The sequence below is a fragment of the Elgaria multicarinata genome, chromosome 3 (assembly GCF_023053635.1).
Source record: "Elgaria multicarinata webbii isolate HBS135686 ecotype San Diego chromosome 3, rElgMul1.1.pri, whole genome shotgun sequence".
In the NCBI taxonomy this organism is placed as follows: domain Eukaryota; kingdom Metazoa; phylum Chordata; class Lepidosauria; order Squamata; family Anguidae; genus Elgaria; species Elgaria multicarinata.
In genome coordinates, this window is record NC_086173.1 from 1,182,097 (window position 1) to 1,202,737 (window position 20,641).

Consider the following 20,641-nt stretch of genomic DNA (forward strand, 5'->3'; position numbering starts at 1 on the left):
AATGCCCGTACCACTATGGCCAAGCTATCCCTGTCCTGGAGAGGCCGTAGTCGGTGAACCAGACGAAGCTGGTAAAAGGCACTCTGAGCCACCGCAGCCACTTGAGCCTCCAGCGACAGAGATGGATCTTGGAGTACCCCCAAACTATGAACCTGTTCTTTCAGAGGCAGTGCAACCCCATCCAGAACAGACAATGAGCCTGTCTCCCAGACTCGGGAACCACTCACCCACAGGGCTTCCGTCTTGCTAGGATTCAGTCTCAGTTTATTGGCCCTCATCCTGCCCATTGCTGAGTCTAGGCACTGTCCATGACCTGCACAGCCTCACCTGATTCAGTTGTCACAGGGAGATAGAGCTGCATGTCATCAGCATATTGATGGCATTTAGCTCCAAATGCCCTAATGATCTTCTCTTTATCTTGAGATTATAACATTGTATTAAATTCTTGTACAGGGCTTAGAAGTTTTAAGTTTGTCTTATAAATAATCCACTCTTACTATTATGAGCTGACAAAAGGGCAGGTGCTGCTCCATAACTTAGACAAATTCTGGCTCAGATACTGCTGGAAGGCATAATGATAAAGACTTTGCATCTTTAATGTCACGATAACAAAGTAATATTGGCTGTCCAGAGTGGAAAAAGCAAAGTACAATTAAAAGAAAGTCAATTAAAATGTAACTGGGCCTTGGTAGTCCTTTCTTTGGACGAACAGAGGAATTTTCTTCTGCCTTAATTGTCATCCAACAAAACAGTCACACTAGGTCTTGTGTAATTTGGCTTTTCATGACAGCAGTAGAACAAAAGCTGGACATGAATCACTGAAGCATTCAAGGATTAACAAACCTTTTGGCAAATAATGTAGATAGGTGTGACGTACCTGGAAGAAAAGCAAGCATCTTAGCAATACAGGAATCTCCTGAAACCACTGCAAAAGGCAGAGTAAAACCCAGAGGAAGGAAATGAATGATGGCATGCAAATCTCGTTCCTGGCACAAGTCATCGGGTTTCTAGAAGAAGAGGAGGAGGAGGAGGAGGAAGAGGAGGAGCAAGCTCTTGAAAGCAGCTTAAAAGACAAGGAACTCAGTGCCCTTTCATAGTTTCCACAGCAGAGCAGAGATGGGCTCCTGGATTTTCCTTGTGGCCCTTCTCTTTCATTTAAGTACTGCAGAAACTCCAAAGCCGTAAGTAATTGTATTTATATACAATGTTCTCTTGTTTGGGATTCAAACACCTAGTGGTGGTAATAGCTAAAACCTAACTCCGGTGATGGTTCATTAAGTGCAGATGTTTCTTAGGATGTATGATAAATGATTTCCATCCGGAGCATGACCTCTCCGCCTAGAAGCCCCCAATTCAAGCTTTATCTCTTACATGAATTCACTGGGCGAGTGAGTGGGTTTATTTAAGTTATTTATGTACTACTTTTCTACTTTATTTCTAAAGTGCCCAAGGCTGCTGACATCACTGAAACGTAAAAACCACTAGCTCAAAAAATCCTGAACTATTGCCATAAAAATTATCCTCATCCTCATCTAATTGAGCACCATCAGTGTGCTTTTCAGAGTGGAGCCTGCTTAAAAGCATAACACAAAGGAAATAACAACAACACAATACAATCCATGGCAGACTTAAGAAACTGCACATTTAAAGGAAGCCTCTCTCTCTCTCTCTCTCTCTCTCTCTAAGCTTCTGAAGATACTATCATTTTAAAAACTTTATTGATGGGTTAGATTCATGAAGGTGTCTCAAATCAGACTAAGGGTTTCTGTACTCTTATTTATCTATTTACTTACTTAATTATTTTTATACAGCCCACTAGCTGAAGCTCTCTTGGAGAGAGGCAGCAGGACAGACCTTGAGGTTATTGCCAGACATTGCCCAAAACACAGTATTAGGAGCAGCTGTGAGTCAACTTGAGGAGCTGACTTACAGATTTAGAGACATTGCCAAAGTCCTGTTTGAGGAGTGGTTCTTATTGCTACAAGGAAAGAGAAAGCTTGAGGCCCCACCCAGGGGAACGTACAGCTTATTAAAGCAGGGACACAATTCATAGAAAGCAAAAGGCAAAAGCAGGTGGAAGCAGAGCTGCAATGAAACCCTGACATTACCAGTTTATGGCCAGATGCAAGAATCAAGAGTAAGCACAAGGGGCCTGATCCAGATCAAGACTCTAGCATGGGGGTTAGAGAGGCTTTATTCCTCCAGATTGGGACTGGCATACTTGCTATTTCTATTGCCAAATAGTAATCTGTTTGCTTTAATGGATCACTTTTGGCAATAGAAATTGCAGCTGTGGGCTCCCAGCAGTAACAGAAAGAGTTAAAGCCCCATACCTCCAAGATAGGGTCCCAATCTGGATTGGGATCACTATGCTTACTCTAGAGGAGCACAGGAATTAGAGGAGCACTATAGAGGAGCACAGAAAAAAGAGTTGCATCTTTAAAGTAATGTTTGCTTTGGCTTCTTTACCTTCACACTGAATGCATGTAAGTTGGGGGTGGAGGGACCGGAGACGCTGGCTTTGGACCAAGCAGCTCTCATCCCTCCTGTTCATTGAATGTTCATTCGGAAATGCCATAATAAGGGCTCTGGTGTGTAAAGCAAATGGTAGTATTTACATTTTTGGTGCTTTGTAATGCCCAGTTTCATAATATTTGAAATTTCCTGGGTATTATTACAAGGCAGGGAGACACAGGCCCAATTCAGACATAACAACAAACCATGATTGTTATTACATGCATGACCTAAGGTGACCATATGAAAAGGAGGACAGGGCTCCTGTATGTTTAATAGTTGTAGCCTAGCATAGCTAGACTACAGTGACCAGATACAAAAGAGGGCAGGGCTCCTGCAGCTTTAACTGTTGGGGTGAAGAGGGAATTTCACCAGGTGCTGCGTGCATATGAATGATACCTGCTGAAATTCCCTTTTCTATTCAACTGTTAAAGATACAGGAGCCCTCTCCTTCTTCCCATGTGGTCACTCTACTATAGTGAGCCTCAGGCTGTCACCCTCTTCCTTCCTTTATGTATGAAAGGAGATGTCAAACTTCCAATCATGGTTTGTAACAAACTGCATTTTTATCCTGGTCTGTTAACTAACCATGGTTTGTTCAAATCACAGTTTCCCATATTCAGATGAAATCAGAAACTGGTTTGTTACTACAATAGAAGCTTTAAATGCCTTTCCCTCCTGCACAAAAGATCCCTTTTATCCCAAGGAACATCAATTGCATCCCACAGGCCAGATTCTGGTTCCAGTCAGGCTCCCTTTTTCATGCTTCTTGTTTTATCTTTCCCTTCTTCTGCCCCTCCTTTTTTCCATTCCAGGTAACTCTTTTTTCAAGCATTTCTAGTTATTTGTTTATTGCACTTCTATACCACCCCTCTCTGGGTGGTTCACAAAAGTTTAAACCATGAAATACATAAAAGTACCATATAAAAGCACAACCAGGATAAAACTGAGCAGCAATGCAGAGATTTATGCAGATTTTAAAAGTCAAAAGATGATAAACTGTTAAAATACTGGGAAAATAAAAAGATCTTCACCAGGTGTCGAGAAGAGTATAACATGGGTGCCAATCAAACTTCTCTAGGGAGCTCATGGGAGGAACGGAGCTCTAGATCCGGATCCGCAGCAGAGCAGAGGCGGATCAACCCAAAGCGGAGCAGACACGATCCGAAGGGAGCAGATCAAGATCCGGAGTGGATCTGGGGGTCCGTGTACAGCCCTAATAAATAAGAGTGTGTCCTTTTCTCTGGATGCCTGATATCCCTTATAATACATTTCCTGTCCCTGAACAGAGGAAAGAAGAGGCAAGACCTAGCTTCTCATATGTGGTTGATAGTTTTCATTTTGACTGGTGGGACTCTGCCCAACCTACCCCACGTAAGGCGGATTAGAGTGCAGTGTGACCTGTGAAAGCCATTGGTTTGGGAGGGAAATAGTCGGCTTTTTTCAGCTTTGTGTGCTGCTAATGGACCAAAGCCGATTTCAGGGAAAAGTGGAGAAAGGCTGAAGGCGATTCTCAGTGCATTTCAGTGAAGATTTCCCCCTTGTCAATGTCCTTGTATGTGACCTCTCCACTTTGTGGCTCCCTTTGACATCTGAAACATACCAGGAGATTGACTACACATATCAAACTTCTGTAAGTGCACACTTGCCAAAGACGACGACGACTACTACTACTACTAATAATAATAATAATAATAATAATGCTAATAGCACGTTTTTGCGGTAGCAGAGGGGATCCAGGAAACAGGTGGCAGTACTTCCAAAGTTCTCTTTTCGCATTGGTGGAAGGGCAGTCACTGGACAGATGGTGAAGAGGCAGTGGCCCAGGGTTTCTGCTACTCGTGCTGAGCAGCTCCGTGCAATTTGTTGCAACCCACAATAAAATCAATCTCCTGGGTTCAGATGACATGACAACCTGCTATGGGCACAAACAGCTCTGCCTAAAGTCATGGTTTCTTGATGTGACTTATTCACACAAAAATAAGTCACCCTGCAGAAAATGCTCCCGTTTCAGATGACATGGTAGGTTGTCATGTCATGCAAACCCAGAGTATGAGTATAATTTTTTGAGTCTCAGTTTGGGGACAAAATGCTCTGGATGTAAGCCCCTGCCAAAGGAAGTGAGGCAGGTGGCTACTAGGAGGAGGGCTTTCTCCGCTGTGGCACCCAGGTTGTGGAACGAGCTCCCCAGAGAGGTCCGTCTGGCGCCTACACTGTACTCCTTTCGTCGCCAGCTGAAGACCTTTTTATTCTCTCAGTATTTTAACCCTTAATTTTAACTTAAATTTAAATTTTACTGTTTTAACTCTGTATTTTAATTTTATATCAATTTCTGCTGTGTGTTTATATCCTGGTTGTGCTTTTTATACTGTATTTTGTATTTGTGTTTTTAAACTGTTGGTTGTTTTATTATGGTTTTAATTTTTGTGAACTGCCCAGAGAGCTTTGGCTATTGGGCGGTGTGGAAATGTAATAAATAAATAAATAAATAAAATAAAATTTCCCTATTGTAAAGCCCATGTTGCCATGGGCACTAGTACTCCTGCTGCTTTTCCACCTTTTTGCCCCTCTGTCCCCTCAACGTAGAGAAGCTCACAAATAATGCAAATGTGGCTTAATTTGCATGTGGCGTGGCCCTGCCCCCTCCCTCACCCGAATTGTCTCCCTCTGTCCTGTTCCCTCCCCCCACTGGCAGCAACAGCCTAACTGGGTCATTGTGCTTGGGACTCACCTTTGCACCACACTGATTGGCTGAATAGGGTTGTCTGTCATCCCGCTTGCAAAGGAGCTGGCCTGCCTGTTTGGCATGCAGGAAATTAATTGCTATTAAAACACAAGCTTTGAACTTTTTTGAACTTTCAAATTTTTCTGCACATCTACACTGATCAACTTCAGTTTAAAACAAAAATGAGCAAAATCAGGCTTGTAGAACTCGAGTTATAAGCCTTACATTATAACATTGTTATAGAGTTTTATGAAAATTCCATTCTAGTCATCTGGATTATTTTAAACTGCATGTCTTCCTAGTCACTTGTGATCTTCTGTTGTTGTTATTATTATTATTATTACAGGCAGTACATCCTGGTAGTTCCGGCAGTAGTGCAGAGCGGCTCCTCAAATGTGGCCTGCCTGGAACTCCAGAACCTCAATGAGACAGTCTCTGTGAATGTTACACAGCAGTACAACACTGAACAATATCTTCTGTGGAGTGAGTCTGTGACCAGGAAAAACTCCTTTCAGTGCATCAGTTTCACGGTACGGAATCTTTATTCCTCCTTACCTTATCCTGCATTGCCAAGAAGAGAGAACAACCTGTAAAAGGGGAAAGATTACTTTATCGTTTGAAAATCTTTGCATTCATTTAGGCTGAATGTTGGATTCAGATTAGGCAAAAGTTTAATTTAACATGTCAGTTTGATCCTAGCTGTGGAAACAGGGAAGAAGAGAGAGCCAGGTTGAACCCACAAAAGCTCAGAAACATTTTCATTGCCAGAAATACCAACCTGAATAGAACCAAGAATAAAAGCTTAATTTATAAATAAATGGTTCCCCACATACATGCTGTTTTTATTATACCATAGTTCTAAACTTTTAAAGCTTTTTATTGTATTTTATCATCTATATGTTATCCTTTGATATTTTATGGCTTTAATTGTTGTGAACCACTCAGAGAGCTTCTAAATATATAAATACATCAATATGTTAAAACTTGACCTTTTTTCTTAGCTGGCCTGATGCTACTAAAGCTGTCTGGATTGCAGTCAAGGGGAATGTAAAAATTAATACACCAAATGGGAGATATTGTGTGTGTGTGTGTGTGTCTCTCTCTCAGGGTGTGTGATGCTGAGTGCTCCCTCTTCCTGTCAATTTCCCTGCCTGGAAATAGCCCAGATTGTATCCAAGGTTCAATACCCAGACATCAAGCATATCAAAGTCATATGACGCCAATTAAAATCGGGAGATCTAGCTGTTGATTGCATGATGCACAAACAAGACTGTTCACCTGGTACAGAATCACTTTTTGTACATTTGTAGGGTAACAGGAGAAAGAGGTGGCAAGTTTTTTTTTCATATAGTGGCCACTTATTCATCACCAAAAAAGTGGACAAAAGATGACACATCTGCATAAAGTTTGCATATCCTTGTGTGTGTGTGTTTGTGCGTGTGTGTCTGTAGAGATGGAAATTTAGAAATCCTGTAATTTAAATAGGAATACAATCCATCTAGCTATAGTGAGGAAGATTATGACCAGTGTGCCTGCTTAATCTGCTGTCTAGGGACTGTTGGCGGGCAATTTCAAGGTCCACCTCTCCTTTCTTACAGTTCTTTGTCTTAAAACCAGACTTGGACTGGATACCCTTCAAGTAGAGGAGGCCTTTATTCCGAGGACAGGCAGCATTTCAAATAAAGGGCACATGGCCACCCTGTTTCCTTAATTTCTCCCCTCTTAAATGTGTTCTTGTCCACAGGTTCCTCCAGCTTTGCCTAACCCACTAGCTTTCATAGTTATTTCTGTCAAAGGCTCCTTCATCAGCTTCTATGAAAGGAGGTCTGTGGCTGTTCGGAACGTAACTACAGCAGTCTTTGTCCAGACAGATAAACCTGTCTACAAACCTGGCCAGAATGGTAAGTAAAGAATGCGTTATAAATCCCTGGGAAGGGTCACCACGAATTTATAGGCAAACAGTACAGAATGAAGACTTTCCTTCTCAGGTCTGCAGTGAGCAAACACTGTCAGTCAAGATTTCCAAAACACGTCTCTTGCAAAACAAAAAGCAAACAAAATCCCTGCATTTGCTTTGTCTTTGAACGCCTTGCTGGGTTTTTAAGATGCCTTGTCCTCTTTTCATCATGAATCCTAAGCTTGTAATGGATAAAGTAGATATTAGGGCTGTACTCCGCTCCGTTTTGGATCATAGAAGCGGCATCGGAGCAGCCTAATTCACCTCCATTAAAGGTGGAGGTGAAACGAGTCAGGGGGGTTAGCGAAGCATCGTGAAGCAAACCGCCCACTCGCGGAGCGATCCACTTGTCACGAAGCTTCGCCCGCCATTTTGGAACTTTCCCCCCATAGGATTGCATTGTGTGAAATAAGCATGTATAACTTTTTTGTTTTTCAAGCTACATCCCTGAAACTTACTGTGCTTAGAGAGTGATGATTGGGGGTCATTTGTGTCGATTTTCAGAGTTTTTTTGTCATGCGGTTTACTTGCTATTAATTTTTATAGAATGGGTAAAACGGGAGGGGGAAACTTTTTTTGAAGTGATGAGAGGCAGATTCAACTCCCAATCGTTATGAGAAGTGATCGCCTCATGTGAAGCATCCTCCAATCCCAATGTTGGAGGGGGACTAAGCCAGAGCCACCAAGAGACAGTTTTCCTTTCTCTCTCTTTGTGGGTTGGAGTTTGTGGAGAGAGGAGGCTAGTTAGATAATTCTGTGAGAAGCTACCTCACACTTCAACTCGTGCCACTCCATTACTTCACCAGCGCTTTAGGCTTGGGCTGTTCTCCAACCTGAACAGGAGGTAACCTGAGAGGAAGATTCTTATTTAGGTTTGTCTTTAAAAATTTGCGAAAAACCAGGGCATGCTTGGGTTTCCTTCAAAATGGGCATGAATAAGGATCAATGTGGAAGCTCTGATGGTGCCCACTTAGAGGTCTGTATGAGGAAAAATGACGGAGATACATGCATTTCTGTAAATGGGGGGGGAATATTTTTAAATATTCCCCCAAAACCAGGGCATGCTCACATTTCTTTCAAAATGGCAAGTATCTGGATACATTTATAAGCTGTCATGTTGCCCATTTTGATGTTTCTAACTTTAAAACTAAAAAAGTTATAGGTGTTGATATTTTCAATGCAAGTCTATGGGGGGAAAAACACGGAGCTCCGATTCGGATCCGGAGCCCCACAGTGGAGCAGAGCAGACCACAGGCGGATCGACGTGGGGCAGAGTGGACCCGATCCAGAAGTTGTGGATCGGGATCCAGAGCAGATCGAGGGGTCCATGCACAGTCCTAGTAGATATCTCTCTGCAGAGGCTCCGGCTGCAAAATGGGTGCAGCAGGGAGAGGGTCAGGGTCAGATTCTAAATTCTGAAGACACCTCTGAGTTAGGCATAGTGTTTAAAATTTTGTTAGATTGATCCCCCAGCTCCTCAAAACAACCCTCATTCTGAGACGTGACCCAGCTGCCCTCACACTTTCTCAGAGTGTTGGCAGCTGTGTGGAAGCAGAAGCCCTCAAGCACCAGAACTGGGAATTGGGCAGGAGGGAAGCCTTGGTTTCCTTCCGCCTGAGGCCTCTGAAGGGAGAACTGGGCTTGAATCCAATTTAGAGGGCCCAGTGTGGGAGAGAAGCTGGCCTCAGAAGCACGCCCAGCACACGCCTCTGCGGCAAATGCCCAGGGAGGGAGCGAGCTTCCCCCACCCTGCGGGCCCTTAAGGTGCTTCAGTTCCTTGAGCTGCTAGGAGGAACACAGTTTGCTGTGGTCATCCTTTGAGCACACACCTGTGGAGCACCCCAAGTGTGCCTGCCTCTTCCTCTTATCACAGGGCCTGGAGAACTGCCCTTTGGTTTGAGCTGTGTGCTTCACATCTGGAGCAGAGGAATGGCCGAGGGGCTGCCCACAAAGCCAGCTCCATGGAGCTGGGTATCCTGATCCAATTAAAGACATGGGTCCTGTGGATCCACGTGGATCCTCTTAGTGGAACAAGAGCAGGTGTACACAGTCTGCTGAAAGTCATGCAGAGTTAATAGTCATTTGTACTTGGAAAGTACATTCATGTCTCCTCCTAATTCAAGTAAGGAGATCCACAGTTGTTCATATCTCCAGATGCATATTTTAATAGGAAAAATCAGGAGCTCAATTGTAATCACCAGGGGAAGAGCCTTCATATATATTCCTTTCAGCGCCTCCTGAAAACGTCATTATTCCAGGAAACCTTTCCTTAATGACCAGCCATGGTTCATTGTACATTTTGCTTCTTTTAAAATCTATTTTAAAGTGTTTTATTCTGTTTTTATTTTATTTTATCTTGCACACTGCTCCGAAATTTTCAATGGAGAGCGGTATGTAAATGTTGTAAATAAATAAATAATCATATATGTATTTTTAAGATTGATAAATAACCAGCTGAAAGGATTGGGATTGCCAAAGGTATTTCTGCAATAGCATAGAAGTGTTCATGAATATTGCTGTCAGAAATGTGATTTTTTCAACATACCATTAAAAATATATATTAAATGGGCTTTTTATCCCTTTTCCTTTCAGTGATGTTTAGAGTTGTTACTTTGGATACCAATTTCAAGCCAGTTAATGAAATGGTGAGTGTAATTGAAAGTATATAGGTTTTTAAGCAACTGAAATCTTTAAAAAACTAAGTTCGTTCTGTTGCTGCCTTCCAAGTTTAATGTTCTTTTTCTTTCTTTGCTCTCCAGTATCCATTGATCTACATCCAGGTAAGAGTAGCACCTCATTATTTATTTATTTATTTTGGTCTTGCTGAGCTTGGTTCAACTTTGATCCTTCTGGTCTCTCAGTTATGACACATTCTGTGTATAGCAGCACACCTTGCCAGCTCATGAGCAACAGGAAACATAACATAAAAAACAGCAAGCTGTTTCTAGATATAAATATGTTATATGAACACTGACCGAACCTAATCACCAGCTTGCTAGCCTGATTTTTAAAAAAAGGAATGCTCTGTTTTAAAGGTCTTGTAGATATTATGATATCCAGAAGGTATATCTGGGGAACTAGGGTTCTACTATGACCTCAAGATGTATTTCCCTCGCTGGAACAAGGGTAGAAGAATCTCCCTAAGTGCCAACCTCATCAAATTAATTCTCCATAAGGAGAATTAAGGACTGCACGGCAGATATAAAATATTTCCATAGCATTTAATTTTCCATTGTAATCTGTAGGGGTGTGCATGGACCCCCCCCCGATCCTCTTCGCGCCTGATCCACAAATTGCGGATCGGGCCCGCTCCGCCCCGCCTCGATCCACCTGGGGGCCACTCCGCTCCGCTGCGGAGCTCCAGCTCTAAATCGGAGCTCCGCAGTGGCGGGGAGTGGCATTAGATAAGGCCCTCCTCCCCCTTACCTGTGTCCGTCGCGTCCCATCCCAGCTTCACTAGAGTCCGCGCTGCGGGCTCTAGTGAAGCTGGGATGGGCCGCGACGGACACAGGTAAGACCCCCGTCCCCCTTGCCCCCTTACCTGGCTCTGCCGCCGTCGCCGCACGGGCGGCAGCAACAGCGGCAGGGCCAGGTAAACCCCACTTACCTTTTTTGCGGAGCTCCGGATCGAGACGAAGGATCCGCCTTCACCTCGATCCGCTCCGCAACGCTCCGCGGGTCCCCCAATCCTCTTCGCCTCCGCCTTAAGGGGAGGCGAAGCCCCCCGATCCGCTCCTGCTTCTCCGGTCCAAGGAGAAGCGGAACACATCCCTAGTAATCTGCTTGCAGACAATGCGGTGAAACTATAACTGCGGTGACACTATATACATTTAAAACATTTAACCCAGCTCATGTTATTTTATTAATTTATTTATTCCATTTTTATACCATCCAATAGCCAAAGCTCTCTGGGCAGATCATAACATTTTACAAAAATCCAAGGAATATCAGACATGCATAAAATATTTTGCTCTAAGTGCTGATCTAAACCAAATTAAGTTGTGCTAAGTTACGCTACATGATACATTAAATACGTAAATAAGTGCAGGCAGCCCCTGTCTGGATCAGGGTCACTGCATGTGGATAGGGAAGGTTTAAACATTTTCCCACACCCAGCCACTTGCTTTGTAAAGTTTGCCCCTCATGTGCGGGGGCTACAAAGAAGTAAAAGCCTATTCCTGTATCTACTGACATTCTCCGTGAAATTGTGCTAAATTACAACACTATACCATTTTAAAACTATTTTTTATGTCAAGAGTTTAGTTTCCGTCTGAGCTACTATGGAGGTTACGTTGACTGTGATAACACCTCAGGATTCCTTTTTCCATGTCTAAAGTGCATAAGGGCCAAACTGATCCATCCTATAATTGGACACCCAAATCCTGTGCTGAAATTACATGGGTTTCAGGGATTTCTAAAAAACAATAAATATGATGTTAAATTAAGAATAGCCTGTATATGGGGCATATTCAGGGATGGCTGGCTTGTGGTAAAAAATAATTCAAGCAGTTCCTTCTCGTATGGTCAATACCCAGTTGAACTCTACATTGTATTATGATCTTTCATAAAGATACTGAAAGATGCTGGCAGATTGTCAGTGAGGTGTTCCAACTGACATTGAATAAATATCAATAAGACTTTTCTTATCTTGGTTTCATATTTGACTCATCGCTCTCCTTTATTCCTCATATTGAGGCAGTAGCTAAATCCTGTCGTTTCTTCCTGTATAATATTGCCAGGATTCGACCATCTCTGTCTGTCTCTTCTGCCAAGACGCTTGTTCATGCACTGGTTATTTCTCGGTTGGACTACTGCAACCTTCTTCTCTCTGGCCTTCCTTCTTCTCACATCAGTCCATTGGTTTCTGTCCACCACTCTGCCGCTAAGATCATCTTCCTGGCTCGCCGCTCTGACCATGTTACTCCACTTCTGAAATCTCTTCATTGGCTTCCAATTCACTTCAGAATCCAATATAAACTTCTCCTGTCGACCTTCAAAGCTTTTCATGGTCTAGCTCCTTTCTATCTCTCCTCTCTCATCTCACACTATTGCCCCGCTCATGCTCTTCGCTCCTCTGATGCCATGTTTCTCACCTGCCCGAGGGTCTCTACTTCCCTTGCTCGGCTTTGTCCATTTTCCTCTGCTGCCCCTTACGCCTGGAATGCTCTTCCAGAACATCTGAGATCCACAAGTTCAATCGCAGCTTTTAAAGCTCAGCTAAAAACTTTTCTTTTTCCTAAAGCCTTTAAAGCTTGATGTTGCTTGGACTTTATACTGTTAGTTCTACCCTACCCTGTGCCTGTTTACCCTACCCAGTGCTTGTTTGCATTCTCTTCCCCTCCTCATTGCTTTACTATGATTTTATTAGAATGCAAGCCTATGCGGCAGGGTCTTGCGATTTACTGTTTTACTCTGTACAGCACCATGTACATTGATGGCGCTATATAAATAAATAATAATAATAATAATAATAATAATAATGGACCTTATGAATCATCCAGTCATAAACTGAATCTCACTAAGGAAGTTTCAAAGAAGGAAGACGATAGGAAATGAAATAGTTGTCCTCCTCTTCCCTCCCAAGGATCCTCAAGGAAATCGGATTGCTCAGTGGCTGAATCAAAGGCCTTCCTTTGGCATCCTCCAACTGGAGCTCCAAATGGTCCCAGATACAAATCTCGGAAGCTACCAGATCGTTGTTGAGAGTACATCAAGCGAGGAAATACCAAGCAGGAAGATCTATCAGTGGTTCAGTATAGAGGAATATGGTGAGTGAGTACCACAGTGAGGTTCACCCAGATTAGAATTTTTAGCTGTGACTCTGTTTCAGTACCAGTATTTTGGTCCAATGAGAAATACTTTCCTTTAAATGTCCTAACACCACTGCCCTACAGAATCTGCACCTGTGGGCACCTGATTGTTGCGCAAAAATATGAAGTTTGGTAGACCTGTACAGATAAGACATGGCCAAGAGTGAAACTGAGCGCTAACAAGTTTTACCTAGGGGTAAATAAGCTAAGTAATAGTCCTTTTCAAACATCACATGAATATGTGGAAGGTGAGAGGTGTTGTATCACATGTGAAGAGCTCTCTTCATGTGAATGGGAACCCTGAAAGGGAACGGTTCCCAACCCCAGGGAGGAGTCCTGGCAACATAGTTACAGTATAACGCAGGGTTCTTTCCAGTAATAAAATACATGCATGGCGGTCGGGTGCAGGTGTGTGGTCCTGCCCCTTCCTTCAGTGCATTAATATAATGAGCTCCATCACACCACAGTTTTTTTCTACGGGTTGTCACCGCACTACCCACTTCCGTTTCGACAGCATGTCAAGCGCTGATCACTTTCTCGTGTCTGCGTTGTTGCGCCATTTCAGTGCGTGCATCCTTTGACCTGTGCAGGCTCGCATCGCTAACCTACTGCCCTGTCACCTCCCTTCTTCTTCCCCTTGCAGTTCATTGGTTGTTGTGGCTGGGAGGGACTTTGAGATGGGATGTGGGACGTGGGTTCCTTGCCCCGCCCTAATTCTTATTTTCCCATGTTTTATTTTTTATTTCTGCGCAATTGCAACTGAATGCAATTATGGTAGGCTGAAATAATGTAATGATGCGATGGCGTAATTAAGGAATTATGGAAAGTCAACCCCTTGCATGTGCATGGACTGTTCTACCTATCCTCCGTTTCAACAAAGTATTGTTGCACTGTAAAACTTAGGAGAAAGTGAGGTGGGGGGAGAAATAGAACACACAATGCTTTCCCTAAGGTCCTTTTAAATCACATTGGGGAGTTGGGCATTCATGTATACAACCAGTTTAGCCTACTTGACCAGCACAATGTGCCCGCGTTCCCTCCCCTTTCCCAGCTGAGCGTCCCTATGGACTACAGTACCCCCCCGCATGAGAATGAGGAAAGCAAATAGAAATGGCACGCTGGAGGAGAACCACCCTGGTCCTCTGCTTTCGTCAGCAACGCTGCCCTACACACACGCCCTTCCACAGACACACATACCCAGCAGAAAAATCAGGACTATCCGAAATAGCATAAAAAAGGAATTTAACAGCGATGTTATCGCGCACGGAGAGAAGAAACTGGACTTTCCTCATACCAAAATAAAACAGAAGAGGAGGGGGAAACAGTGTGATCACAGCAGGATAGGTACAAAGTCATGTGAGTACCGTGCTGCAAAACCAGACACCAGGCATGTCAAGCGTGTGTTAAAATGCTGGTGTTATGGAGTTCAACGTTTGAATAGGCCTAAGTAAGTAATAACAGATAGGAGGAAGTGAGTGACCAGTAGACAAATGTCAGGCCTGCAGGCCTGAAAGGGCTGGCTGTGAGCAGAACTGCTGCTGCCCTACAACAGAACAACTTGCATATCTCAGCTATATCGCAAAACATTAATCCCAAATGATCCCATTTGATATTTTCCTCCAATGTAATTTTGTCTGGATTATTTAATTTTGATCGATGTACACATTTAAAGTGTGTGCGTTTTATCCTCAGAATTAAATGATACACATCCTTGTTCCTTATAATGTGTTTGCCCTTCTAACACTTACTCTTCATCACTGTGCAAGCATTTGCTCCAAACTGACCCTCTTCGCCATGATATATTCAATCTGTTATGTGACCAAGCTAACACTTGTCGTATTTACATTCACCAAATATTTCCAGAGTTGCCAAGGTTTGAGGTGAACATCAAAGCACCAGAGAGACTCTCTGCGTTCGATGAAGAATTCAAAGTAGACATTTGCGCTCGGTAAGTTTTGAAGCTAGGAGAAGTGCCTATGGTGCTGCTTTTAAGCTTGCTAGGCCTCTTTGGAAATGCCTGGAATGGATTTCAGGAATCTAGACTTTGCTGGAGTGGAATGGATCTATTCTGCTCACTGTTAGAACTTTGTGGAGAAGACCCATTTGGTCTCTCTCTGCCCTGGCTTCTCATTGAACCTGTGGTAGGGGGTGACTTGAAACCCAGTCTGCATCTTCCCCTATCTCAACTGTATTTATTGGTTTATTTATTTCTTAGGTATACCTATGGCCAGCCTGTCCAGGGGAGAGTCCAGCTCAGAGTGTGCAGACAACGCTATTACCATCCAAGATGCAATCGAGATTCCAATGGGATTTGTGAAGCTATTAGTGCAGAGGTATAACTGTAACAGGGCAACTACTCTTTTCCTATAACTTTGGTCATTCAGGCCACCGTAGGAGTGTTGGAGTAAAAAGAAAATAAAAACTGGGCTGTCTTCTGAATTTTGCCAGGATACATTTGAACAACATTGAAAGGAAAAGGAGGCTTTCTCCAATTGTCTTTATTATGGCTACATGAATGATCAGAAATACTATCCCTTACGTGCTTCAAACATATGTGGTCTTTTATTTGGGTATTTAGCTGCTACAGAAGTATTCTGTAAACATATATAGAGCCCATAAAGTATGTTAGGCCTCAACTAGACCAGGGGGGTTTACAGAGATGATCTCGTGATATTATGATTGTGAGATCATCGCCCTTGTCTACACGCAGTGCGTGACATCGCACCTGCCATTTTGTGTTTTTTGTTAAAGGCAATGGAGCGCACGAGCGCTCATGTTTTTTTTTTTAAAAAATACTTTCCCCGCTCCCCCCACCCCACCCCCAATGGGCACAGAGCACGTCTCATGGCTCCTCGTGTTTACTCGCAAGGAGCTGGGACAAGCCGTGACGCCTGCCCACACATTCCACGGTCTCAGGTTCAGCTCAAGACTGCAGAAAAAGCAGGCTAGAAGTGTAGGGCGAGATCCCGGGGAAGGGGAGGGATCATCCCTCCCTGCTCCTGGGATTCCCTATGCGTCATGTGGACGCACAGGGATGATCCCAGGGTGATCCCTGGGATATTGCCTCGTCTAGCTATGACCCCAGTGTGTTAGTGTTAATAGTGCTTTCTTGCATGACGTCTTGGTGGAATGAAGTATGTAGGACAATGCTGTTCTGAAAAAAGACAACTAGTCTTTTTAGCCAAATAAGACTTATAGTAGTCTTATTTAGTAACACCAATTTAACTACATAGCTTGTATGCAGTTGGCCAATTTCAGTAGGCAAAGCATGAGATTCACTAGCAAACCTTAGGCCCATCATTAAATGTAAGTTTCATGAAATGCTGCGTATGTGCAATTAAGCCCAGTTTGAATATTGCTTCTGTACTGGGGTGATGGGACAGGACGGGACGGGGGACACATTTGGTGTATGCTTGCTTTGACACCATTTAAAGTGTTTGATCGTCTCTTGTGCACATAAAGGCTACAATGCTTTACTCGGTTAACTGGAAGTAAGCCTCACTGAACTCAATGGGACTTAGCTTTGAGTAGAAATGTATAAGAGGCAAAAGCCCCATCCCATCTAGCTAGAAACGTGCAGCTCCTGTCACTTCTCCGACGTTGCTCCCTGAAAACAGGAAGTAACGAGGCCCGTTCAATCCGGCAGGAGAGAGCAGCAACTGGAGTTTTTCTGGGGTGGGGGTAGGTCGGGGGATTGCAGCGCAAGGAAGGCCAGAAGGGGTGGAAGACGCGCAAGAGGCAGACGACGTCATGTGAGCAATTTGTGAGTGCCCAGTAACAAGCATGCAGTAAAACGCTCATCGGATGGAGCTTTTAGAGTAAATAATTACAAGAAATAGACCACTTCAAGAGGTGTGGGGCTTGTTGTATGTTTTTTTATTGACCACTAATGCTCTCTGATGGAGCCAGCTAGATGGGCACTAGTTGACGATGATCCTGTAAGCCTGATCCTTAAAGATAAGATCAAAGAAGAATTTGTCAAGGCCTTTTAAAGAACAGTTATCATACTCACTGAGCTTAATGCTGAACCAGATTACATTAGTACCCTTTGATACTGTAGGGTGGCATCCAATGTTCGTCTAACTTGAGTCCCTTTCATTTCAATGGGTCTGCTCCAGGAAGGGCTCACACTAGATACAACCCCTAATTACAGAATCCTTTGTGATTGGCAGACGTTGCTTCTTCACTACAGAAAGCGAAGATTGTTTCTCTTTAGATCTTAATGTTTTCTCGCTTGCTATGCAACCAGTCTGAAAAAGCTCAAGCCCATAAAAACTTATGTCACAACCATGCTATTAGTCTTCCTGCTTTGTTGTTGTTTTTGCTACAACAGACAAATGGGATGACCCTCTGAAATTCAACATGCTTACCATAGTTTTTCTTCAATTTCCAGCTCGGCAAAGATGGCTGCATTTCCAAAATGATTAGCACTAAAGCATTCCGCCTTTATGCAAATCTGGATACAGAACGTTTTTTCTTTTTGTCACTCCAAGTGGAAGGAGTCGTCACAGAGAATGGAACAGGTGATGGCTATGGAACAGGGCATGGCAGAATCTGGTTAGCAATGGGGAGTCTTGAAACGACTGCTCTGGGAGTTGTTGTCTTGAGAATAGTCCACTGTGGGTGTCCTGTGCAACACTCCAGTACTCCGTGTACGAGCTTATTTGCTTTTTGAAACAGCTGCTTACAGGTTCTTTCATTTTCATGTGACTTGCAGGCATCCAGATATCATCCTCTAGCTACATCTCTGTCTACCAAACAAGGAAAAGCATAACATTTGAGGACGTAGAGCGATACTATAAAAGAGGGCTTCCTTTAACTGGAAAGGTAAGGAACCGGGGAAGATCTAATCTGTGAGAAACAAAATCTTCCTAGTAGGAGAAAATACCTTATTCTGGAGCATCTCATGATACATGTTCATCCAAAAGCTGGATGGATGTGCTAATTTAACAGCTCGGAAGGCTGGTTAATAAACCTCTTGAAAGAAACATGAAAAAAGTAAACTTGGTATTGTTCTTCATTGCATGGACAGGCTTCTTTAGGTCTCTAATACATGGCCATGTTTTGACAGTAGCTATCCTTTCGGTATTTTACTATCCATTTTTATTTCTCAATTTTGTCCAGTTCGTTACTGCTTTCAGTTTCTTCAATTAATATGTCTTTCCTCCCTCAACACTGATGCACATGTGAAAGTATTGATATTTGATAAAACACTGCAGAAAAACAAATATTGCTGTAGTAAAATGCTTCATTAATTTGTGTAATGGCATCAAGCTTTTCATATGGTGTTTTACCAATTCACAGGATACCATACAAAGGCCAGATCTATACCCAGTAGGATATGACACTTTGAAAACAATTTGAAAACTGTATAGGGACTGTGTCCTGGGCCCAACAGTTGCCACTACTGTTATAAAACGTTTTAAAGCACTAGTGTAGATCCTGCCAAAAGGAATCTTGTATACAATCACATCAAGACTGTGTTTAACCACCACTTTTATCAATGCATGCATTCACATCAGTACCATAGTGAAATGGTGGAGGGGAGATGCAAAGAAACTGAAGGAACAGAAAGCTACAGCAAACTGCCCATGTGCTAAAACTGCAATTAATTTAAACGTCTTCTAGTTAAACTAGAATTCAGGAGGACTGGAGTGCAGAGCAGAGTGAGCCCTTGAAATAACCAAAGAACAGAACAAGGGAAGTCTTCTTGTCTTCTGAATCTACCACTAGCATCAACCCCCGACTGGTTTTGACAAATACTGTATTGCCGTGCACCTGCTGTACTTGTTCAATACGCTATTTATTTAATAGCAACAACCGCTGTAACCGTGATACATGGGACAGTATTTTCACACAGGAAATGCTGAACAGAAGAGCTGATGTACTTTCTAAGCGATATTTCTGAGTTTCCAATAAAGAATACGTGGCCGTTTATGAATCACCAAAAAAGAGAAGTACCGTAACTCCCACACTTTGTGGGGAAGACTGGGACCAGCAGGGCCTGTGCCTGCCTGTTTAGTCTGCTGGGACTAACTGGTTTTTGTGGTTTGTTACCTTTAACTGGAATTGGAGAGGGCAGCCTTTCAGATAGAGAATCTGTAAAAGGAGACACCTGGCCACCCTCACAAACTGCTGGGCTTTGAAAATCAGGGACAGCCCATGTGGATTTAGCGTGTGTGCATGTCTGAACAGACACTAGCATCAAGGGTCTTAATGGGCTGCAGGAGATAATCTCAATGGGAGATCACACACACACACAAACATGGCTGGATTGTCCCTCTGATATGTTGATGCAGATGAATGATGTCATCAGACGGTGCATTTGTGCAGACTGCACCTAGGGTTAGCAACACTTGTCTAACCATTACTGCCATGACTACCACCCCAAAAATAGTGGACAGGGCTCATCTTCTCTTCCTCCACAGGCTCAGCTTAGCTCTGCCCTTGTCAATGTATGGCATTTCATTGTAGTCTGATGTAGGAATGCTTGAGGAATTCTGTATTTGCGAACTCCAATGTGAAAGAAACAGGCCCAGTTCAGAAGACACCTTAAACCACGGCTTTAACCACAGTGAATAAGGCAAACGGCTTTGTTCACAGTGGTTGAAGCTGTGGTTTAAGGTGTCTTCCGAACAGGGCCACAGATTAAAACTTAAGTTATTCACTGGCTTTTGCAATTCCTGAAATTCCAGTGTAGTTCTCTCTCTCCCTGCCCCCACCCCTCTGTGTGTGTATCAGGCTGCATTTTAAAATTGAGAGAAAATATACATTTATACATGTGTACTTTGAGAAAATAAATCTGTTTTAAATACATCTATAAAAGATTAATGCAGAAACAAAATGGAATAGATCCACAAGTGAACGCGTGTGAATGTGACATGGGCTGGAAACGGATCCCTACTTCTCGCCCCCTCAGGTCATGCTGAGAGATGAGGATGGTTTGCCCCTGGCAAATGGACTCGTCTTCCTAGAGTTCAATGGGAAGACTGTTGCTAACTTCACCACAGGCAAGGATGGCAGTGCTCCGTTTTCAATTGACACTTCTGACCTCTTTGAAGCTCGTTATAAACTGAGAGTAAGTAACGGAAGACTGAGGAGCAAAGTTTGCCAGGGAATATGGCCGTGAAAGAAGCTGTCATTTCTTAGCCACTCTGCTGGGTCAGGGCGATGTGCTTGCTGCCCCATTGCTGCCCAGACATGCACTGCAGCCATGTCTGTGGAACCACCTGGGGGTGTGTGACTGATCCCCTCTTTCTTCCCCAGTGGGTGCTGGATGCTGTGCTTAAGTAAGGGAAGGAAAGGAACCTCTCATGCAAGCACTTGAGTCATTACTGGCTCTTGGAGGGACGCCAGCTTTCGCTGACGTTTTCTTGGCAGGCCTTAAAGCGGGGTGGTTTGCCGTTGCCTTCCCTGGCCGTTATTCCCTTTCCCCCAGCTAGCTGGGTACTCATTTTACCAACCTCGGGAGGATGGAAGGCTGAGTCGACCCGAGCCGGCTGCCTGAAACCAGCTTCCGCTGGGATCGAACTCAGGCCGTGGGGAGAGTTTCAGCCACAGAAACTGCTGCTTTACTGCTCTGCGCCACACGAGGCTCATACTTAAGTAAACCCTCTGGTATATTTTGCTTTCCTT

At 43.5% G+C, this 20,641-nt stretch overlaps 1 protein-coding gene across 4 annotated transcripts in view; it reads left to right on the forward strand.

Moving 5' to 3' along the window:
- Nucleotides 1-1,081: 1,081 nt before the first annotated feature.
- LOC134393966 (ovostatin-like) overlaps nt 1,082-20,641 on the forward strand; it is a 51,532-nt gene continuing 31,972 nt past the window's right edge. For all 4 annotated transcript variants that reach the window (XM_063119000.1, XM_063119001.1, XM_063119002.1 and 1 more), the window contains exons 1-11: nt 1,082-1,181; nt 5,586-5,769; nt 6,984-7,140; nt 9,789-9,841; nt 9,956-9,976; nt 12,781-12,964; nt 14,870-14,954; nt 15,222-15,339; nt 17,400-17,529; nt 17,724-17,833; nt 19,926-20,084. In XM_063119000.1, the coding sequence (XP_062975070.1) occupies nt 1,117-1,181; nt 5,586-5,769; nt 6,984-7,140; nt 9,789-9,841; nt 9,956-9,976; nt 12,781-12,964; nt 14,870-14,954; nt 15,222-15,339; nt 17,400-17,529; nt 17,724-17,833; nt 19,926-20,084 (1,266 nt within the window). In that variant the 5' untranslated portion in view covers nt 1,082-1,116. The remainder of the gene's footprint in view (nt 1,182-5,585; nt 5,770-6,983; nt 7,141-9,788; nt 9,842-9,955; nt 9,977-12,780; nt 12,965-14,869; nt 14,955-15,221; nt 15,340-17,399; nt 17,530-17,723; nt 17,834-19,925; nt 20,085-20,641) is intronic.